The sequence below is a fragment of the Schistocerca gregaria genome, chromosome 2 (assembly GCF_023897955.1).
Source record: "Schistocerca gregaria isolate iqSchGreg1 chromosome 2, iqSchGreg1.2, whole genome shotgun sequence".
Classification (NCBI taxonomy): domain Eukaryota; kingdom Metazoa; phylum Arthropoda; class Insecta; order Orthoptera; family Acrididae; genus Schistocerca; species Schistocerca gregaria.
The window spans coordinates 1,030,439,943-1,030,461,084 of NC_064921.1; the positions used below are offsets into that span (position 1 = coordinate 1,030,439,943).

General features: G+C 43.7%; 1 protein-coding gene across 8 annotated transcripts in view; it reads left to right on the plus strand.

Moving 5' to 3' along the window:
• The window catches only part of LOC126335549 (ankyrin repeat and fibronectin type-III domain-containing protein 1), a 643,576-nt gene that overhangs the window by 405,235 nt on the left and 217,199 nt on the right, over positions 1-21,142 (plus strand). The window contains exon 1 of one of the 8 annotated variants that reach the window (XM_049998938.1): positions 5,482-5,756. The exons of the other annotated variants lie outside the window; for them this stretch is intronic. Coding sequence (XP_049854895.1) covers positions 5,669-5,756 — 88 coding nt within the window. The 5' untranslated portion in view covers positions 5,482-5,668. Of the gene's footprint in view, positions 1-5,481; positions 5,757-21,142 lie in introns of those variants that run through there. 8 annotated transcript variants of the gene reach the window in all.

The following is a 21,142-nucleotide window of genomic DNA, read 5'->3' on the forward strand; positions in this document are numbered from 1 at the left end:
TTGTCAGTATCTTAGTTTTTTCAAAGGAGATGTAAAGATCTATTTTAGCTGCTTGTTTCTTTAGCTCAAGAATTTGCTCCCGTGCTTCTTCCATTGTTTCAGTGAACAGAGCCATATCATTTGCAAAAGCAATGTAGTATATTAATAATGTTTGTTTTATTTTAAAAGCTTCAAGAGCTTTTGGATAAAAATTCGGGGACATTATCTTTACCACGCCCGTCGTATATTACTCAGTAACGAAACCTGATATAAGAGATACATAATTTAGTTGTGTAATGTGAAACGTAGGCGAAAAAGCAAGGTCATGACGTAGACTCTACGTCTGTCTGTAAAGAACTGTAAAAGATATATCCCTGAAGAAGGCTCCTATAACTTCGCCGAAACGTTGGTCAGATTATCACTTATAATGTAACGGTTGGATTGTCTAAAACATGTTAACCTAGGGATTACATAAGTAGCGGAGTCCCATACACTTAATATATGGGAAATATTTTCAAAATATATATTCGTATTCATTTGGGCCAACGCTGCATTTTGCGCAGTATTCACCAACAGTCATCGATATTACGTTAGAATGTGTAGCGTGTATACCGCTTCATGATGTGTGTGTGAAAAAGGCAGCTCGCAAACACTACCGGTACTGTATGGAACATTCCTTAGGCAGTGTTGGTTTGTGTGAAGTTAACGAAGAACTTACGATCAAAATGATATTAGAAATAACCTTATAGGTCGGGCAACAACGGCTAAAAGAGTTGTACATAATGTGAGGTACAATCAAACAATTTAAAATCAGACATGGTAAAATAGTCTATATTAAAAAGAAGTAAAAGTCCAATCCCGCAATAGCTGTTTATCGAGTTTTCACCGTTGATGACTGGTTTCATACCCTGCAGGTATATCTTAAGGTGGCGAAAAGATAATTCTTAATTTTGCCACGAATAACAAGGAACGAGTGTGTCCAAAAAAAAAAAAAAAAAAAAAAAAACTCAGTCCTCGGTAAAACCTTGGACGAAACGGCAGGTAGGCATCCTCTCCAAACTCCAAACCATGCATGATCACTAATACATCTCCAAAACATAGTCAAAAGAGGAGCCTGAACAGCATATTACAGTCCACGTATGATAGGATAAAACCATCGTCAAAATCCGCGGGAGAAACAATTAAAAGGCAGACAGTGCTTGACGACTCCCAAGGATTATATGCCTCTTAATTATTTGTTTCTCCCGCGGATTTTGACAATGGTTTTATCGGATCGCAAGTGGACTGTCATGTGCTGTTCGGGCACGTCCTTCGGGAATGTTTTGGGAAGTGCTAGTAGATTAGATTAGGGATTAGATCAGATTAGTACTTGTTCCATAGATCATGAATACGACACTTCGTAATGATGTGGAACGTTTCAGGTTAACAAAACGTGTCTATACAAGATATAACATTAGACAAAATATTACATGACACTCAATAATTTTAATTAATTTTTTTGTGGGGGGTTCGGATATTACCCACTTACTATATCCAAAAAATTATCTAATGAGCAGCAGAAGTTGCCATTAAGAAAGTCTTTTAATTTCCTTTTAAATGCTATATGGCTATCTGTCAGACTTTTGATGCTATTAGGTAAGTGACCGAAGACTTTTGTGGCAGCATGATTTTCCCCCTTCTGAGCCAAAGTTAGATTTAACCTTGAGTAGTGAAGATCATCCTTTCTCCTAGCGTTGTAGCCATCTACACTGCTATTACTTTTGAATTCGTTCGGATTGTTAATAACAAATTTCATAAGTGAATATATATATATATATATATATATATATATATATATATATATATATATATATATATATATTGTGAGGCTACAGTGAAGATTTCTAGCTCTCTATATAAGTGTTTGCAGGATGATCTTGGATGAGCTCCAGCAATTATTCTGATTACACGTTTTTGTGCAATGAACACTCTTTCGCTCAATGGTGAGTTACCCCAGAATATGATGTCATACGAAAGCAGAGAATGAAAATAGGCGTGGTAAGCTAATTTACAGTGATCATGCATGGTTGAGACGGGTGCCTATCCGCCGTTTCATCCAAGGTTTTATCGAGGAGTGACACATTTTGCCCCGTTTGTACATTCTTATTCGTGGCACATGAAGATTTAGTTTTTTATGGTCTGAAGATATACCTCCTGAGTATGAAACCGGTCGTCATACAGTGAAAACCCAAGAAACAGTTAAAGCGGAATTGGACTTTCACTCAGTTTTAATACAAACTGTTTTAGATCTCTGATTTTAATTTGTTTTATTGTCCTTCACATTATGTACGTTAAAAATTATTCATAAAATAAACGAGGGGATCACGACATAGGAAACATTTTATTCAGTCGCAACCTTCATCACAAGCAGTAATGATCCTAATTTACACTAAGTAACATGCTATGCTTGCTGCAGGTCTCAGCAGAACCACTAATGGTTTGCACACAAGGAAATAATCAGCTTTGGTGGCGTATCGGATCGCATTTATTAACCATCTAAGTCTACACAATTTCATTACTCAATCTTTGGAATGTCTCCTCACAGTAGAACAGGAGGAGGATTAGGGTTCAGCAATCCGTCGACGCAGAGGCAGTTAAAAGACGGAACACTAGACCGGATCACTCCATGTCAGCGTCTAAATGTAAAGGTATGTCGACACGATGCGTTTTTTCTGTTCAACGTTGCGCATGCTCCGACATTTCCAACAGCGCATCCACGCATGCGCAAATGTGACATTCCCGAATGTGTTGAGTCCGTGGGGCTTAATTGATATATAACGAAATATCTATATATATAATAAAATCGAAATGACGTACTGAAAGCCAAGCACATTCACATAACGTCTAAGATCCTCCGTTATGTATTTCTCAGTTTCAGGAATAATCACTGCAATGCTTTGTTTTGAAATGCGAAATGAATTGTTCAGACTGGTATATAAGTCGTCCGTTACCATCTGAGATCGAGATGTGGCTGCACAGCGATGCAGATAAGATGCCTGTCATCTCGACTGCTAGTGATACGAGGCCTTTGGGATCCAGCACGGCGTTCCGTATTACCCTCCTGAACCCACCGATTCCATATTTTGCTAAAAGACATTTGATGTAGAGCAACGCGAGCAGCTATGTCGCGATACGATAAACCGCAATCGCGGTAGGCTACAATCCGACCTTTATCAAAGTCGGAAACGTGATGGTACGCATTTCTCCCCCTTACACGAGGCATCACAACAACGTTTCACCAGGCAACGCCGGTCAACTGCTTTTCGTGTATGAGAGAAATTGGTTGGAAACTTTCCTCATGTGAGCACGTTGTAGTTGTCGCCACGGGTGCCAATATTGCGTGAATGCTCTGAAAAGCTCATCATTTGCATATCACAACATTTTCTTCCTGTCGGTTAAATTTCGGGTCTGTAGCACGTCATTTTCGTGGTGTAGCAATTTTAATGACCAGTAGTGTAATTCTCCAGGGCCTGCAGGAACCATTGGCGAACTGTAGTAAAAGGCACGAATTTCTTGGAGCAGTCTTATACACAGCTGTTGTTACCATGCAACATTCGAGAATGGAACAGAGAGGGTTCACACACACTCTAAGGTGATGTCTGGCGTATAGGTATAGATGTAGAAGACGACGCTGTGACACGGCTGATTATGCGACAAGAATCCCTCAGTGCAGTTCGCGGAGAAAGCCTTCATTCTTATAAAGAAACCGACCGGCTCGATTCAGATCTACATCTACATCTACACTTATACTCCGCAAGCCACCCAACGGTGTGTGGCGGAGGGCACTTTACGTGCCACTGTTATTACCTCCTTTTCCTGTTCCAGTCGCGTATGGTTCGCGGGAAGAACGACTGCCGGAAAGCCTCCGTGCGCGCTCGAATCTCTCTAATTTTACATTCCTGATCTCCTCGGGAGGTATAAGCAGGGGGAAGCAATATATTCGATACCTCATCCAGAAACGCACCCTCTCGAAACCTGGACAGCAAGCTACACCGCGATGCAGAGCGCCTCTCTTGCAGAGTCTGCCACTTGAGTTTGCTAAACATCTCCGTAACGCTATCACGCTTACCAAATAACCTTGTGACGAAACGCGCCGCTCTTCTTTGGATCTTCTCAGTCTTCTCTGTCAACCCGACCTGGTGCGGATCCCACACTGATGAACAATACTCAGGTATAGGACGAACGAGTGTTTTGTAACCCGCCTCCTTTGTTGATGGACTACATTTTGTAAGAACTGTCCCAATGAATCTCAACCTGGCACCCTCCTTACCAACAATTAATTTTATATAAACATTCCACTTCAAATCATTCCGTACGCATACTCCCATATATTTTACGGAAGTAACTGCTACCAGTGTTTCTTCCGCTATCATATAATCATACGATAAAAGATCCTTCTTTCCATGTATTCGCAATACATTACATTTGTCTATGTTAAAGGTCGGTTGCCACTTCTGCACCAAGTGCCTATCCGCTGCAGATCTTCCTACATTTCGCTGCAATTTTCTAATGCTGCAACTTGTCTGAATCCGCGAAAAGCCGCATGGAACTTCTCGACACTATCTACTAGGTTATTTACCTATATTGTGAAAAGCAGTGGTCCCATAACACTCCCCTGTGGCACACCAGAGCTTACTTTAACGTCTGCAGACGTCTCTCGATTGAGAACGACATGCTGTGTTCTGTTTGCTAAAAACTCTTAAATCCAGCCACACCGCTGGTCTGATATTCAGTAGGCTCTTGCTTTGTTTATCAGGCGACAGTGCGGAACTGTATCGAACGCCTTCCGGATGTCGAGGAAAAGGCATCTACCTTGTATCTAATATTTTCTGGGTCTCATGAACAAATAAAGCGAGTTGGGTCTCACACGATCGCTGTTTCCGGAATCCATGTTGATTCCTACAGAGTAGATTCTGGGTTTCCAGAAATGACATGATACGCGAGCAAAAAACATGTTCTAAAATTCTGCAAAAGATCGATGTCAGAGATATAGGCCTATAGTTTCGCGCATCCCTTCTTGAAGACTGGCACTACCTGTGCTCTTTTCCATTTGGAACCTACCGTTCCTCTAGATACTTGCGGTACACGGCTGTTAGAAGGGGGGCAAGTTCTTCTGCGTAGTTTGTGTAGACTCGAATTGGTATCCCTTCAGGTGAAGTGGACTTTCCTCTGTTGAGTGATTTCAGTTGCTTTTCTATTCCTTGGACAATTATTTCGATGTTAGCCATTTTTCGTTCGTCCGAGGATTTATAGAAGGCGGTCTTCCTCTGTGAAGCAGCTTTGGAAAAAGGTGTTTAGTATTTCAGCTTTACGCGTGTCATCCTCTGTTTCAATGCCATCATCATCCCAGAGTGTCTGGATATGCTGTTTCGAGCCACTTAACTGATTTAACGTAAGACCAGAACTTCCTAGGATTTTCTGTCAAGTCGGTACATAGATTGTTACTTTCGATCGCGAGCGATGGCCTGGACCCTGGAGCTGGACGGCAGTTAACAGATGCTGAGGATGGCGGAAGGCAATCTGCTGCCGGAGGATGGCGGATGTTTGCGTGAGCGGCCGATTTGCGACTCGCAGATAGGCGGACCGCCGGCCGCCGCTCAGGAAGTCCGCTTCGGCGGCTGCACTGTGGGCGCGCACAGTGTTCGCCGCAATGCAGCCCGCGCCGCCGGGTCCGCGCCGCCCACGCCGCCGGAACACGGTCGGCGTAGCCTGGGCCACGCTCGGCCGCCGCCCCAGAGGTACTCACCGCGCTTACTGCCGCTGTTGACGTGCCGCCCTGTAACTGCCGCTGCTAACGGTGGTTCCTGGTCAAAAAGATTTCGGGTTTGCAGCCGGTTGTCGTAAACTTCGTTGCGCGATATTTCGGCTGGACAACTGCCAGTATTCTTCAGGTGAGCCGAACGAGGACTGACGAAGACGTTCTCAGCTCCGGCTTATATAGTACTGGCGCGCACGCGTTGCAATTGCCCTCGCTGTGGAGCTGCAGAAATCAGCTGCCGTCGGTATTGTCGCTGGCCGCAGCTATCGAAGTCTTCTGGCGTCTTCGCAAATTTCGGAGATGATGGGATTCCATGCGTTATTCAATTGGTAACCACTGTCACAATTCATTAGATTTCCCGCAATTCGTATTTCAACTTATTCTTTGATAATGGAGTCCCAAAACGTTTTTGCAGTGGCCAAAATCGAAGTTTTGTCGTACTCCATTGAATGTCCTTTAAAAATACAATGTCCTGCAACTGCAGACTTTCTGGGTTGCAGCAGGCGAATGCAACTTCGATGTTCTGTACAACGCTCTTCCGCTGTACGCGTTGTCTGTCCTGTATAGGCCATACCACACTGACACGGTATTTTGTAAATTCCCGCCTTCCGCAGTAATAAATCATCCTACACCGATCCTAGCAAATCCGAAATCTTAGAAGGCGGACGAAAAACCACTTTCACATTAAAACGATTAAGAATCCTTGCTATCTTGAAGGAGATATTTCCGACAAAGGGAAGAAAAGCTAGGGACTTGGCTGGCGCATCGTCCTCTTTATCCACTTTCAGGTTCCTGGCTCTAGTTGAGAAGGCCCTGAAGATGGCTGGCAGTTGTCCAGCCGAAATATCGTGCTATGAAGTTTACGACAACCGGCTGCAAACCCGAAATCTTTTTGACCTGTTGATTCGCCGGGAAAATTTAAAATTTTGCAATGGTGGTTCTGTTGGTCGGCTTATCCGAGAGAGAGTGAAATGGAAACCACACGCGCATCCCAAGGTGGCATAAATTCACGCCATATGCTCCTTAGCTCTTACAAAGGCCCTGAATTTAGGCAGAAACTAAATCTGAAGTTAAAATCTTCTGGGTTATTAGGCCACGTCATATTTCACCTAAAATGATCGACGTTTCGACCCTTCTATTGGAATCTTCCTCAAGATCTTATGGTGTCTTTTGTGTTAGCAGAAGAGCCAACACCGATTTACGAGTGGGTGCCGAAATGCACGCGTTTTAGCTCAACCAGGCTAGCGTGAGGAGGGGAGAACTATACTGACGTGAGGTCTGGAACACGATAAGGAATGAGAATTCAGAAAGCGGACGTAATTAGTTTGATACTTAACTTTAATCCATTAATAATGAACGTCGCTCTTGACGGTACATGATTCACAATAATATCTGTTCAGAATACATTCTTGAAGATAGTTCTTACAGTAACTGAATATGGCACCTTGCTAGGTCGTAGCAAATGACGTAGCTGAAGGCTATGCTAAACTGTCGTCTCTGCAAATGAGAGCGTCTGTAGACAGTGAACCATCGCTATCGAAGTCGGCTGTACAACTGGGGCGAGTGCTAGGAAGTCTCTCAAGACTTGCCGTGTGGCGGCGCTCGGTCTGCAATCACTGATAGTGGCGATACGCGGGTCCGACGTATACTACCGGACCGCGGCCGATTTAAAGGCTACCACCTAGCAAGTCTGGCGGCGACACCACAGTGTCCACCACTGCTAGAGTGTTCTAACAGTAGTGGACACCATAAGATCCTGAGGAAGATTCCAGCAGAGGGGTCGAAACGTCGATGATTTTAGTAGAAATATGACGCGGTCTAATAACGCGGAAGATTTTAACTTCAGTGACAACGGCCACGAAAGCCCGCAGAATTACAAAAGAAATTAATTCGTTTGAGAGTATTCGCTACCACTCGCGCACTACGTGAAACACCTATTCAGCACCGTACTTTGTGCCATGCATGCGAGGAAAACTCTTTGGACGATGCTTGATGCTTTTTATGGTGATTAACCATTTGATTGATCTGCAGCAACACCGATTATTAATATTTTAACAATACTGCTCTCAAGAAAAACGGATTACCTCCATCCATCGCATGAGATGAGTCGTAGTGGTAGTGCTGCTGTCACTCATCCATTAGGAACGCAGCTGGAATCACCTTCCATTGAAGCACGAGAGCTTTCTTTCATCTTTCTATTTTTCAAGCACGAAACTTGTTAACTACTTTTAATTGCGGGCCGGCCGGTGTGGCCAAGCGGTTCTAGGCGCTACAGTCTGGAACCGTGAGACCGCTACGGTCGCAGGTTCGAATCCTGCCTCGGGCATGGATGTGTGTGACGTTAGTTAGGTTTAAGTAGTTCTAAGTTCTAGGCGACTGATGACCTAGTTAAGTCCCATAGTGCTCAGAGCCATTTGAACCATTTTTTTGTTTCTGCCGGTAAGACAATGATTATTCATGTGCGAAAATACCCTTCCCATAGTAGCATTAATGTCAGGAAGGGAAGGCAGAAGAGTGACTCCACAAACTTAACAAAATTTGAGAATGGAACTTGATTCTCCCTGTCAAGAGAAAGCGTTTCAGCCCATCTTTCAGTTGGGAAAATATTGTTAGCATCCCATTCATTGACTCTCTTACTGGTTACAAAGTGCTTGACACAGAGATACTCATTTCTTTTTCTGCAAACTGCAAACATGACACATTTTTTATAACTAGAAAAGTTCTTTTAGTGTCCTCCTCTGATTTTGGATAAACCAGAGGAGAATCTCTTTTTTTCAAACAGTTTCACTAATTGGAAAAAAACCTAATGATAAAATATACCAATATCATAATTGCCAAGTTTGAGACAAATCGGTGTCGGTTTTTACCTTTGGAAAAAATTCGGCACAGAGCTGCAAAAATCGTGACTGTTCCAAAAAAAGGGGTAACGGGGCAGGTTGTCGCCTTACCTTTTGTTGCTGCGTTGTCGGCATCTCGATGCACACTGGCTAATGAACGAGTGAGCTATCTGCAGCAGGGAGCATATAATATTCAATGACCAAAACGTACGACACGCGATGTACAACAACCACTGTCCGCGGAAACGCTGTGATGTAATTGCCGTCGCTGCTGGCACTCCTCAGCACAACATTGTTCCACTGCATTCGGAAAATCCGTACACGAGGTGTACATCGACCAACTCTTTCTCCATCAGTAAAGCTTTCCACAGTACGGCTGTGAATGCTGTAAATTGGGTTGCGTAACTTAAGGTGTATGAAATACATACAGGAACACTGAAAATAGCGCTTCAAGAGGGGAGCATCGGATCGAAACGAAATATATTAGACATAATGATACAGATGAGAGAGATTCACTTGATCGCAGAATCAGACAACTAGACACAGTGTGTACAAGTAGCCACATACAGTGCAACATCAATAACGCGTTGGTCCACCTTTTGCTGCTATACATTTCGCAACACGGTGCGGCATCGACTTGATTAGACTTTTAATGCTGTCTGAAGGCAGAATGGCACACAAATCTTGAACAACCACCTCCAAATCATGTAGAGCCATACGCCGGCCTCTGGCGTTTCATTTGATCCCGAAAATGCTTTATTGAAGAACAAGTCCTGGGAATAGGACGGGCATGAAGAGTCGGAATATGTCGTAGGAAGTTTTGAGCAACTTGAGCTGTACGTGACGAGCATTATCTTGCTGGAAAAATGCCCTGGTAGAGCATGTAAGAAAGGTCCCACACAGGATCGACGGATGTCGCCAACATAACGCTGGCCCTTTAACGTTCCACGTACCACAATTAGAGGGCACCGGCTACTGTAAGCTATGGCGCCCCGTAGCGTTACACCATGTATGTTGGTAGATTGGCGCTTGACAGCGTGGGTGGAACTTCACCATTCACCACACAGCCTCCACACGCGTATGTTAGTTATCATTCGTCCCCAAAATCGGGAGTCACCACTAAAGACCACGTTTTGCGAAACTGTGGGAGTCCACGTCGTTCTAGCTTGCCAACGCTGCAAACGGAGCCGGCGATGTTTCGGTGTTAACGGAAGCACATGACCAGGACGCCTGGATTGCAAATCCACAACCGCAGGGCATCTGGAAATGATTGGTGGGACAACAGGCACCCTTACATTTACTTGCATCGCGGAGCGATTCACTGTAGAATCCCTGACAGGAGCCGGCCGCTGTGACCGAGCGGTTCTAGGCGCTTCAGTCAGGAACCGCGCTGCTGCTACGGTCGCAGGTTCGAATCCCGCCTCGGGCGTGGATGTGTGTGATATCCTTAGGTTTAAGTAGTTCTAAGTCTAGGTCAGGAGTCTCCAAACTGTTTAGTCCGTGAGCCACATTGACACCTCCACGAAGTCACAAGGGCCAAGATCTACCTAGTGGGATTAAAGCACCGTATTACTCCATGATCACCGTAATGTAAGGCTAAAGGAAATATGAAATCGCAAAAATCTATGGTTGTGGGAATAGCTAACTACGCTTCTTATTTACTTACATAATTTTGATTGGTGGACGTACCTGACCGAAATTCTGGCGTATTTTATTCTGGCGACAAAAAAGTATGTCACTCCACATTCTTCACGAAAGCGTCCTGCAAAGTTAACGAAATCAATCATTGTTAGCAACGCTATTACTGCAAGACGAAGAGGTAGGGAATGTCAGTGCATTTTTATTTCATGCGCCGCAACAATAAGTTTAGTTATGTAGTCTTGTAGCGAGTAGCAGAGCCAGAGCATATATTTGATATTCTGTTGCGTGATTGTGTCACGGCGGTGTATTTGTCGCGATAGGCCTCGAAGCTCAACTGTTGGCAGTATAGGTACCACCTCAAATGTTTGGCGGGCCGGATACCGGGAATGGCCGGCCAGCTAACTCGGGCCAGTTTGCCAGCCCTCGCCGGCCGGTTTTGGCCCGCGGGCCGTAGTTTGGAGACCCGTGGTCTAGGGGAATAATGACCTCAGATGTTAAGTCCCATAGTGCTCGGAGCCATCCCTGACCGCTTGCCGCACGACACTTCCATCTTCTCGCCTTGTCTTCCTGGTCGCTCCAGACCGGGTACGTCGCACGTGGGTGCCATCCCGTGTCCACTGCTCCCAACATCGTTTGACGAAACACACAGAACGACCTGCTGATCCAGAAGGCGTTTAGACCAGCCTGTGGTGATTAGGCCCCTCTCAGCTGGCTTAACTGTGGAAACGGTGTGTGTGTGTGTGTGCGCGCGCGCGCGAGCACAGACTTGCGGGCGGGTATTATCTTGCTGAAATGTAAGGCCAGGATAGCTTATCATGCATGGCAATAAAACGGGGTGTAGAATGTCGTTGACGTACGTTCTGCTGTAAGGATACTGCGGATAGCAATCAAATGGGGCTCGCTATGGAAACAGATCCCACCCCAGACCATCACTCATGGTTGTAGGGCCATCTGATGGGCGACAGTCGGGTGGACGCTCCACCCCTGTTCGGGCGTCTCCAGCCACGTCTTTGTTGGTCGTCGGGGCTGAGTTCGAAGTGGAACTCATACCTCAAGACAATTCTACTCCAGTCAATGAGATTCCTGGCCGCACAAGGCGAGAGATTCTATTGCTTGTCTTCGTACTTGCCAAACCTCCCCATTTTGGCCAGCAAGACCACTGGATCTCACCCAAATTGAGAGCGAATTCTTTACAGACGAATGGAAAAACTGGTAGATGCAGACCTCGGGGAGGATCAGTTTGGATTCCGTCGAAATGTTGGAACACGTGAGGCAATACTGACCTTACGACTTATTTTAGAAGAAAGATTAAGAAAAGGCAAACCTACGTTTCTAGCATTTGTAGACTTAGAGAAAGCTTTTGACAATGTTGACTGGAATACTCTTTTTCAAATTCTAAAGGTGGCAGGGGTAAAATACAGGGAGCGAAAGGCTATTTATAATTTGTACAGAAACCAGATGGCAGTAATAAGAGTCGAGGGGCATGAAAGGGAAGCAGTGGTTGGGAAAGGAGTGAGACAGGGTTGTAGCCTCTCCCCGATGTTATTCAATCTGTATATTGAGCAAGAAGTAAAGGAAACAAAAGAAAAATTTGGAGTAGGTATTAAAATTCATGGAGACGAAGTAAAAACTTTGAGGTTCGCCGATGACATTGTAATTCTGTCAGAGACGGCAAAGGACTTGGAAGAGCAGTTGAACGGAATGGACAGTGTCTTGAAAGGAGGATATAAGATGAACATTAACAAAAGCAAAACGAGGATAATGGAATGTAGTCAAATGAAATCGGGTGATGCTGAGGGAATTAGATTAGGAAATGAGACACTTAAAGTAGTAAAGGAGTTTTGCTATTTAGGAAGTAAAATAACTGATGATGGTCGAAGTAGAGAGGATATAAAATGTAGACTGGCAATGGCAAGGAAAGCGTTTCTGAAGAAGAGAAATTTGTTAACATCGAATATAGATCTATGTATCAGGAAGTCGTTTCTGAACGTATTTGTTTGGAGTGTAGCCATGTATGGAAGTGAAACATGGACGATAACTAGTTTGGACAAGAAGAGAATAGAAGCTTTCGAAATGTGGTGCTACAGAAGAATACTGAAGATAAGGTGGATAGATCACGTAACTAATGAGGAGGTATTGAATAGGATTGGGGAGAAGAGACGTTTGTGGCACAACTTGACTAGAAGAAGGGATCGGTTGGTAGGACATGTTTTGAGGCATCAAGGGATCACAAATTTAGCATTGGAGGGCAGCGTGGAGGGTAAAAATCGTAGAGGGAGACCGAGAGATGAGTACACTAAGCAGATTCAGAAGGATGTAGGTTGCAGTAGGTACTGGGAGATGAAGCAGCTTGCACAGGATAGAGTAGCATGGAGAGCTGCATCAAACCAGTCTCAGGACTGAAGACAACAACAACAACAACATGAGCAGGACCCTCCTTCCAGCTCGGGATTTTGACGATCTAAAGAGCCAACTGGTCATAAATGTCTCTAAGGACTATGGTACTTAACATATCAGGTCATCAGTCCCCTAGAACTTTGAACTACTTAAACATCATGAACGGTTTATAAGTGGACAAACTTTGTATCGTTGACCATTCAGTAATAAGTTATTCAATACACCTTAAAACCATTTTCCGCTGTGGGTCACCAGAGTAGTGAGAGCTTTACCTACCGGAAAAGGAAGATAGCAGAGGAGAGTGGAGAAAGAGAAATGGAGTGGGATAAAAACTGAAGCTTAGTAAGATAGTTACAGAAAACATCAAAAATGGTTCAAATGGCTCTAAGCACCATAGGACTTAACGTTTGAATTCATTATTCCCCTAGACCTAGAACTACTTAAACCCAACTAACCTAAGGACATCACACACATCCATGCCCGAGGCAGGATTCGAACCTGCGACCGTAGCAGCAGGGCGGTTCCAAACTGAAGCGCCTAGAACCGCTCGGTCACAGCGGCCGGCCAACTGGTCATACGTTGGCACGATATCCCTCAGCAGGTTGTCCATCAAATCTCTCAGTCAATGCCAGGACGAGCAAATGCTTGCATAAGAGACAGAGATGGACCAAAGCGTTATTGATTTGCTCTGTGCTGATGGCGAAATGCGGAGACGCCTGCTGCTCGGTAGACAGGCGATGTCAAACCTTGACAAGGTTATAAGGTCCAGAGATATAACAGTAGTAACAAAGATCCGTATTGTGAGGGCTACGGTCTTTCCAGTTGTGATGTATGGATCTGAGAACCGGACCACTAGAAAGGTTCAACTGCGAAGAATTGACTCCTTCGAATTGTGGTGTTGCAGGAAACTTCTTAGAGTTCCGTGGGCTGCAAAGAGAACCAACAGATCAATATTGGAGGAAATAAAACCATATTTCTCCCTAGAAGGTCTAATGTTAAAACAAAAGCTGACCTACTTTGGACACACAATGCGAAGGCATGCCTCGCTAGAAAAAACATTAATGCTGGGGAAGATTGAAGGAACTAGAAGAAGAGGACGTCAGAGGGTGAGATGGATTGGCATCACAGTAGCAATGTGTTCCAACCTGGAAGATCTGCGGGAGAAAGTGCAAGAGAAGAAAAAGTGGCGTGATTTGGTTCATGAGGCCACGAAGAGTCGGAACCGACTAAACGAATAGAGAGAGAGAGAGAGAGAGATTTGTGGAAATCTTTCTCTTGAATGAATCGTCCAATATTTCTAAAATTGCAATCGTTAGTTTGTCTGTACATGGACATCACATCTACCAATTTTCGTGACAATCTGATAATTCCTTCGTGATGATGTTATTTTTTTCAGTGCCTTTCATGGGCCTTAAGACGGGCAATCCAATTTACATTATCTAGACATGGGGAGATGACATAAGTTGGTGTATCTATCTTGAGGTGAAAGAAATATTTTCGATGAGAGTCTTATTTTGCCCACCCTTCAAAGTGAGGTGTTTCACCTTTTATCTTTTATTTGGTTGTAATTATTAGAGAAAAGTTTATGCGTGTCAGTTAGCAGATCTCGGCCTGTACAGGATTTTCAAGTGTTGATTACTTACAGTTTACGAGAAACCAAATGCAGGCAGAGTCCAGTTTCCATTTTCGCCTGTACACAAACGTAGCAGGACTCTTCATACGGTACCAGACCGAGCAGACGGCTTTGCTGCAATCGTACATTTTCAGAACCAAAAATTGTCATTTTTTTTATACACGTACTGCAGGTCAGCTTCAGTCAACTGCAAGTCATCTCCAAGAGTGTGTAGCCAACTTTGACGATATTGGTTCCACTTTCACTCAGTAATTACAACGCATTAGCTCTAATAATTTCAACAGTTGTTTTCATTGGCGTCATGAGCTTATAGCACGCGACATGCACACTGTCGATAATGATTATCTTCCGCAATCTGCGGAACGCGTGACCTGCAATGTTCCCGGAGCATGCAACTTCCGCCGAATCCGGCGGGAAGCTAATTACGCTTGATCGCCGCGAATTGCCACAATTAACAAATTGCCGATATAAATGAAGTGGTCTCGGAAAGAAGCGGCGTGCGGTTAATGAGAGGCGGCGCGGCACTCGTTCAGCGGGGAACCGACGCGCCGCGGTAGAGCGCGCTCTGCTCGGGCCGGGTAGACCAGTCTACGGAACTCTGGCGCCCAGCCAGCCGCCGGCTGCCAATTAAAACTTGCCGCTCTCGCCGGCGCTGTAGCGCCGTAATGAGTACAGGCCCGGCGAGGGCCACTCGCAAAGTGCTCCGCAAGGAACTGCCCAGAATAGCCTCTGTTCTGTTTATACCGCGGCCTTGCCCGTTTTCTGCGAGATCTCCGCGCGGGATTAGAATGCTCCCCGGTGTCGGCTCTGCGTGAATGGATGCGGGGGTGGGGGTACGCGCGCTGACAATCCTTTCTCCTCCTCCCTCTCCTCTAGAGAATGGGGGCCCCTCCCCGTATGCAACGTTTATCTCCCCCCCTCGACCGGCTCTCTTTGTTTACCCTACTTTGTGTTCCTCATTCCTTTCTCCGTGAAACATCGGAAGTCGACGAGTGCGCTGTGTAGGTAGTGCCATCTCCTGAAGCTGTTGTTGTAATGAATTTCTGATGTCTTTTGATGAGCCTCTTTTCACAACGTAGACCACTTGACAATTGTTACAGAGCAATGAGATTTTTTTGCAGCGATGTATCTGCGTTACGTTAGAGGAAGAGGATACCGGTAATGGATCTGTTTTCAGCGGTTCATGCAACAGCGCTACTGGAGTTGCGCTTATCATTCAAAACGAACTGCAGCCATTCTCGGAGTCTACGACTGCGGAAGACTGGCGAAGACGGAAGCAATCGCTCGAAGTGGGATAAGGCAGCGCACAGCCAACACTCTTATCATATGTCATCTAGTGAAAGCAATAGGTCATCTTGAGGCGAGGGAGAATGGTAAGGGCCCAAAACGCCACCATCGATTAAGACAACCCAGCACGTTTGTGCACAATCTGGTGTTAAGGAAATGCACACTGTAAGGTTTCCAGCACTAGCGCTCTAAACTGTGGGAAAATAAATAAATAGAAATAGGGCATGGCAATAAAGCTTCGGGTAAGGCCTCTCCGATCGCTTAACAGCTCTGTTCCTACGTTCACGAAGGTGAAAACAGTATAGCCTCTGTATAACGGACTCTCGCATTAGGAGCGTAGCAGACGAGAAAAGCCAGCGCTTTAACTGGGAACGTTTGGTGAGCAAGGGGAAGACCTCAGAAGAGGCCTACTGATTCTGCTCATATTGTATACAGCTTAAAATGAAAAGTTTTGAAGGTTCAAATGCCTCTGAGCACTATGGGACTTAACATCCGAGGTCATCAGTCCCCTAGAACTTAGAACCACTTAAACCTAACTAACCTAAGGACATCACACACATCCATACCCGAGACAGGATTCGAGCCTGCGATCGTAGCAGCAGCGCTGTTCCGGACTGAAGCGCCTAGAACCGAAATGTAACAGACCTACTAAGGAGACTGCCTACACTACGCTTGTCCGTCCTCTTTTAGAATTCTTACCACATAGGAGTGAAGGAGTACATCGAAAAAGTTCAAAGAAAGGCAGCACGTTTTGTATTATCGCGAAATATGGGATAGAGTGTCACAGATATGATACAGGATTTGGGCTGGACATCATTAAAAGAAAGGCGTTTTTTGTTGCGACGGGATCTTCTCACGAAATTCCAATCACCAACTATCTCCTCCTAATGCGAAAATATTTTGTAGACAGCGACTTACATAGGGCGGAACGATGACCACGATAAAATAAGGGAAATCACAGCTCGTACGGAAAGATATAGGTGTTCATTCTTTCCGCCCGCTATACGAGATTGGAATAATAGAGAATTGTGAAGGTGGTTCGATGAACCCTCTGCCAGGCACTTGAATGTGATTTGCAGACAATCCATACAGTTGTAGATGTAGATGGCAATGTGCAAGCTGGTGAGGGCTCCATAATGATGTGGGCTGCGTTTACGTGGACTGCACTGGCTCTTTTGGTCAAACAGAACCGATCATCGACTGGCAATAGTTATGTTCGGTTACTTGGAGACCATTTTCATCCATTCATGGACTTAATGTTGCCAAACAACGATGCAATTTTTATGGATGACAATGCGCCAGTTGTTCGCGACTGTTTTGAAGAACCATCTGGACAATCCGAGTGAATGATCTGGCCTCTCAGATCACCCGACATGATTTCCATCGAACACAAAATCCTGCACAGGCAACACATTCGCAGCTATTGACGGCTACTGAGGCAGCGTGACTCAATATTTATGCGGGGGGCTTCCAACAACTTGTTGAGCCCATGTGACGTCGAGTTGCAGCATGAAGACGGGCAAAAGGAGGACCGACACCATGTTAGGAGGAACCCCTCGACTTCTTTCACCTTAGTGTACTTGTACCTCAAGTCAGTTTCCCACCGAATCTTCGGAAACAACATTGTAGTGGCACGAAGCCTGTTTTCATTAGATGTCGTTGGTAACACGAGTAAATTTGCTTCGTATGTCTGTACGACAAGTACGATCTATCCGGTTTTTCGAAGGAAGATGAGGATACGTAACAGAGTGAACAAAAGAGCCACTGTAAAGCGACCAGTATATATTTTTTAGCCCTTATGCCAGTTGCGCTTCCGTTAAACAGTGTTTGTGTTACGGGGGCGTAAGCGGCAGCTATAAAACCTTCTATCCTCGATTTATAGGAAAATATTCATTTGCGGAACCCATATGCGATGATGAAAAATACTCATTTTTCAACTATCTATCGACCCGTCAATTTTTAAATGAGCACAGCGCCATTTGACTGTATCGTTGTTTATTTAATTACGACCCAGGTTTCGACCTTTTTGGCATTTTCAAGTGGTTGAGTTTATGTGATTAACATACACAACTGGCCATTAAAATTGCTACAAGAAGAAGAAATGCAGATGATAAACGGGTATTCATTCGGCAAATATATTACACTAGAACTGACATGTGATTACATTTTCACGCAATTTGGATGCATAGATCCTGAGAAATCAGTACCCAGAACAACCACCTCTGTCCGTAATAACGGCCTTGATACGCCAGGGCATTTAGTCAAACAGAGCTTGGATGGCGTGTGCAGGTACAGCTGCCCATGCAGCTACAACACGATACCACAGTTCATCAAGAGTAGTGACTGGCGTATTGTGACGAGCCAATTGCTCGTCCACCATTGACCAGACGTTTTCAATTGGTAAGAGATCTGGAGAATGTGCTGGCCAGGGCAGCAGTCGAACATTTTTTCTATCCAGAAAGGCCCGTACAGGACCTGCAACATGCGATCGTGCATTATCCTGTTGAAATGTAGGGTTTCGCACGGATCGAATGAAGGGTAGAGCCACGGGTCGTAACACATCTGAAATGTAACGTCCACAGTTCAAAGCGCCGTCAATGCGAACAAGAGGTGACCGAGACGTGTAACCAATGGCACCCAATGCCATCACGCAGGGTGATACGCCAGTATGGCGAAGACGACTGTGCTTCCCCGCGATGTCCCCAAACACGGATGCGACCGTCATGATGCTGTAAACAGAACCTGGATTCGTCCGAAAAAGTAACGTTTTGCCATTCGTGCGACCAAGTTCGTCGTTGAGTACACCATCGCAGGCGCTCCTGTCTGTGATGCAGCATCAAGGGTAACCGCAGCCATGGTCTCCGAGCTGATAGTCCATGCTGCTGCAAACGTCGTCGAACTGTTCGTGCAGACGGTTGTAGTAGTAGTAGTAGTAGTAGTAGTAGTAGTAGGTAGTTTTATTCATCCGTAGATCTCTTTTTACAAGGATATAGGACATGTCAAAGTATTTACAAGCTTAGATCACTTTACAATAAGCTAATTCGTATACACATATATTTACAGACTTCTAGTTAGAGACAATCATTAGATTTTACTCCTGGTATACAATAATTTATTTACAGATAACTCATTAAATAATGTAATGCCACACTATTCACTCATATTTCACTATCAGTCACTGCACACACTATACACACATTGCTTCATAACACTTCACTCACTACATACACACACACACACACACACACACACACACACACACACACACACACACACACACACACAGGTGATCCTTGGGCCATTTTCTGTACTGCAAGTTCCCATTTGCTCTCCTGAAAAACTGAGTCAGCATCCCTTCATAATGAGTGAGATGTTGAGCTCAGAAAGAGGAAGAGGTGTTAGTATTGTGCTATGCATAGCTTGAGGGGAGAGCGTCTCTAGAAAGGAAAAAAGAAGAAAAATAATAAAGTGAAGGTGTTATGTGGAATATTGGATGTTTTATAATCATCATTATTATTATTATTTGTTTGTATAACATTTTTTTATCAAACCCCTACTCTGCTTTATCTAAGTAATCCTTCAATGTATAAAATGTATTGCATAACAGGTACTTTTTAGCTGCCTTCTTAAATAAGTGTATTTTTGAAATTTCTTTAATCTCTTTTGGTAATTTATTGTACAGTTTTATTCCTTGGTAGAAAATGCTGTTTTGAGTTTTATGTTTATTTTTTCTTGGTAAATGTAAGTTGAGTCTATCTCTTGTTGCATGGTCATGGACAGAGCTGTTTGTGCAGTAATTGCCAATGTTACTTTTGATGTGTACAACTGAGCAGTTAAAATTCCCAGTGTTTTGAACAGATCTTTACAATGAGCTCGACTACTATTTCTGGTTATTATTCTTATGGCTCTTTTCTGGAGTTTGAAAATTGTGTTCATATTTTGTGGATTTGTTCCCCAAAAAAGAATGCCATAGCTAAGAATTGAGTGTACATATGAATAATATGTAACTAAAAGACACTGCATGTTACACACAGATGATAGAATTCTAAGGGCATAACATGCTGATGACATTCTGTTTGCAAGTACCTTTGTGTGTTCGCACCACTTCAGCTGAGAGTCAATATTCATTCCTAGAAATTTTGCATTTGTTACACAGTCTATAGAGGTGCCATCTACATTTAATGTAACATTGTCATTTTTCCTCTTCAAACTGAAGTTCATGGCATTAGTTTTCTTGATGTTTAATGTCAATTTGTTGCTTATTGACCAATCGTAAACTTCCTTGAGAGTTTCATTTGCTTTCTCGGTAAGGAGTTCTCTTGTTCTCTCAGTGACTATAATATTGCTGTCATCAGCGAAGAGAATTTTCTCACCATGAGTAACACTACTGGGAAAGTCATTGATGTATATCAGGAATAGTATTGGTCCTAATATGCTACCTTGTGGAACCCCTATATTAATATGTTTTGGTTCTGATAAGTATTTTACTAAATGTTTAGATCTATTTGAAGTATGTGTTATCTCTACTCTTTGTACCCTATCTGTTAGGTATGATCGAAACCAGTCATTAGCTACCCCTCTTATTCCTAATGCTTCTAATTTATTTAATAGAATCTTGTGGTCAACTGTATCAAAAGCCTTAGAAAGATCCAAAAATATGCCTGTGACACACTCATCTTTATCAAGAGCATTAAGTACAACTTTTGTGAATTCTACTATGGCTGACTCCGTATTTTTGCCACTTCGAAAACCAAACTGTGATTTGCTTAAAAGATTGTATTTATTCAGATAATTCATTAATCTGTCTTTCATAATTGCTTCTATTATTTTTGAGAATGCTGACAGCAGGGAAATGGGCCGGTAATTTTCTATGTCTTCTGCATTACCTTTCTTAAGCAAAGGTACAACTCTTGCCTGTTTTAGCTGCTCTGGAAATGTCCCTGATGTGAAGGATTCATTTATTATATTTGTTAATGGGCCTTGTATAATCCCTATGCATTGTTTCAGTACACACATTGGTACATCATCTAAGCCTTCTGACTTTTTATTTTTTAGCTTTTGAACAGTTTTATTGACTTCATTCTCTGTGGTTGGAAGTAACATCATTGTATCTAGTGCAACAATTTTTGCAGGTGTTATATTTGTTTTGGGGAATTTTTGCTGTAACTTCTCTGCAATACTTGAAAAATGCTCGTTTACATAGTTTGCTAAGTGTTGTGGATCATTTATTACCTTATCCCCCTCCCTTAGCAGTATGTTATTCTGCGTTTGTTTGCCTCTCCCCGTTTCCTTTTTTATAACATCCCAGACTGCTTTGCTTTTATTGTCTGCATTATATGAGGGTCAGTCAAAAAGTAATGCCTCCTACTTTTTTTCTACGTTTAATTGTCAGGAAATTTAAATGCAATTACATAGGTTGAAAACCACAACATTGAGGATCATTTTGTCATTTTTCAATGTAATCTCCGCCCATCTCTACAGTTTTGGTCCATCTTTGAACAAGGGCATGTATCCCAGCACGGTAAAAATCACAGCTCTGCTTCCTAAGCCATTGACGCACGGATGTTTTGA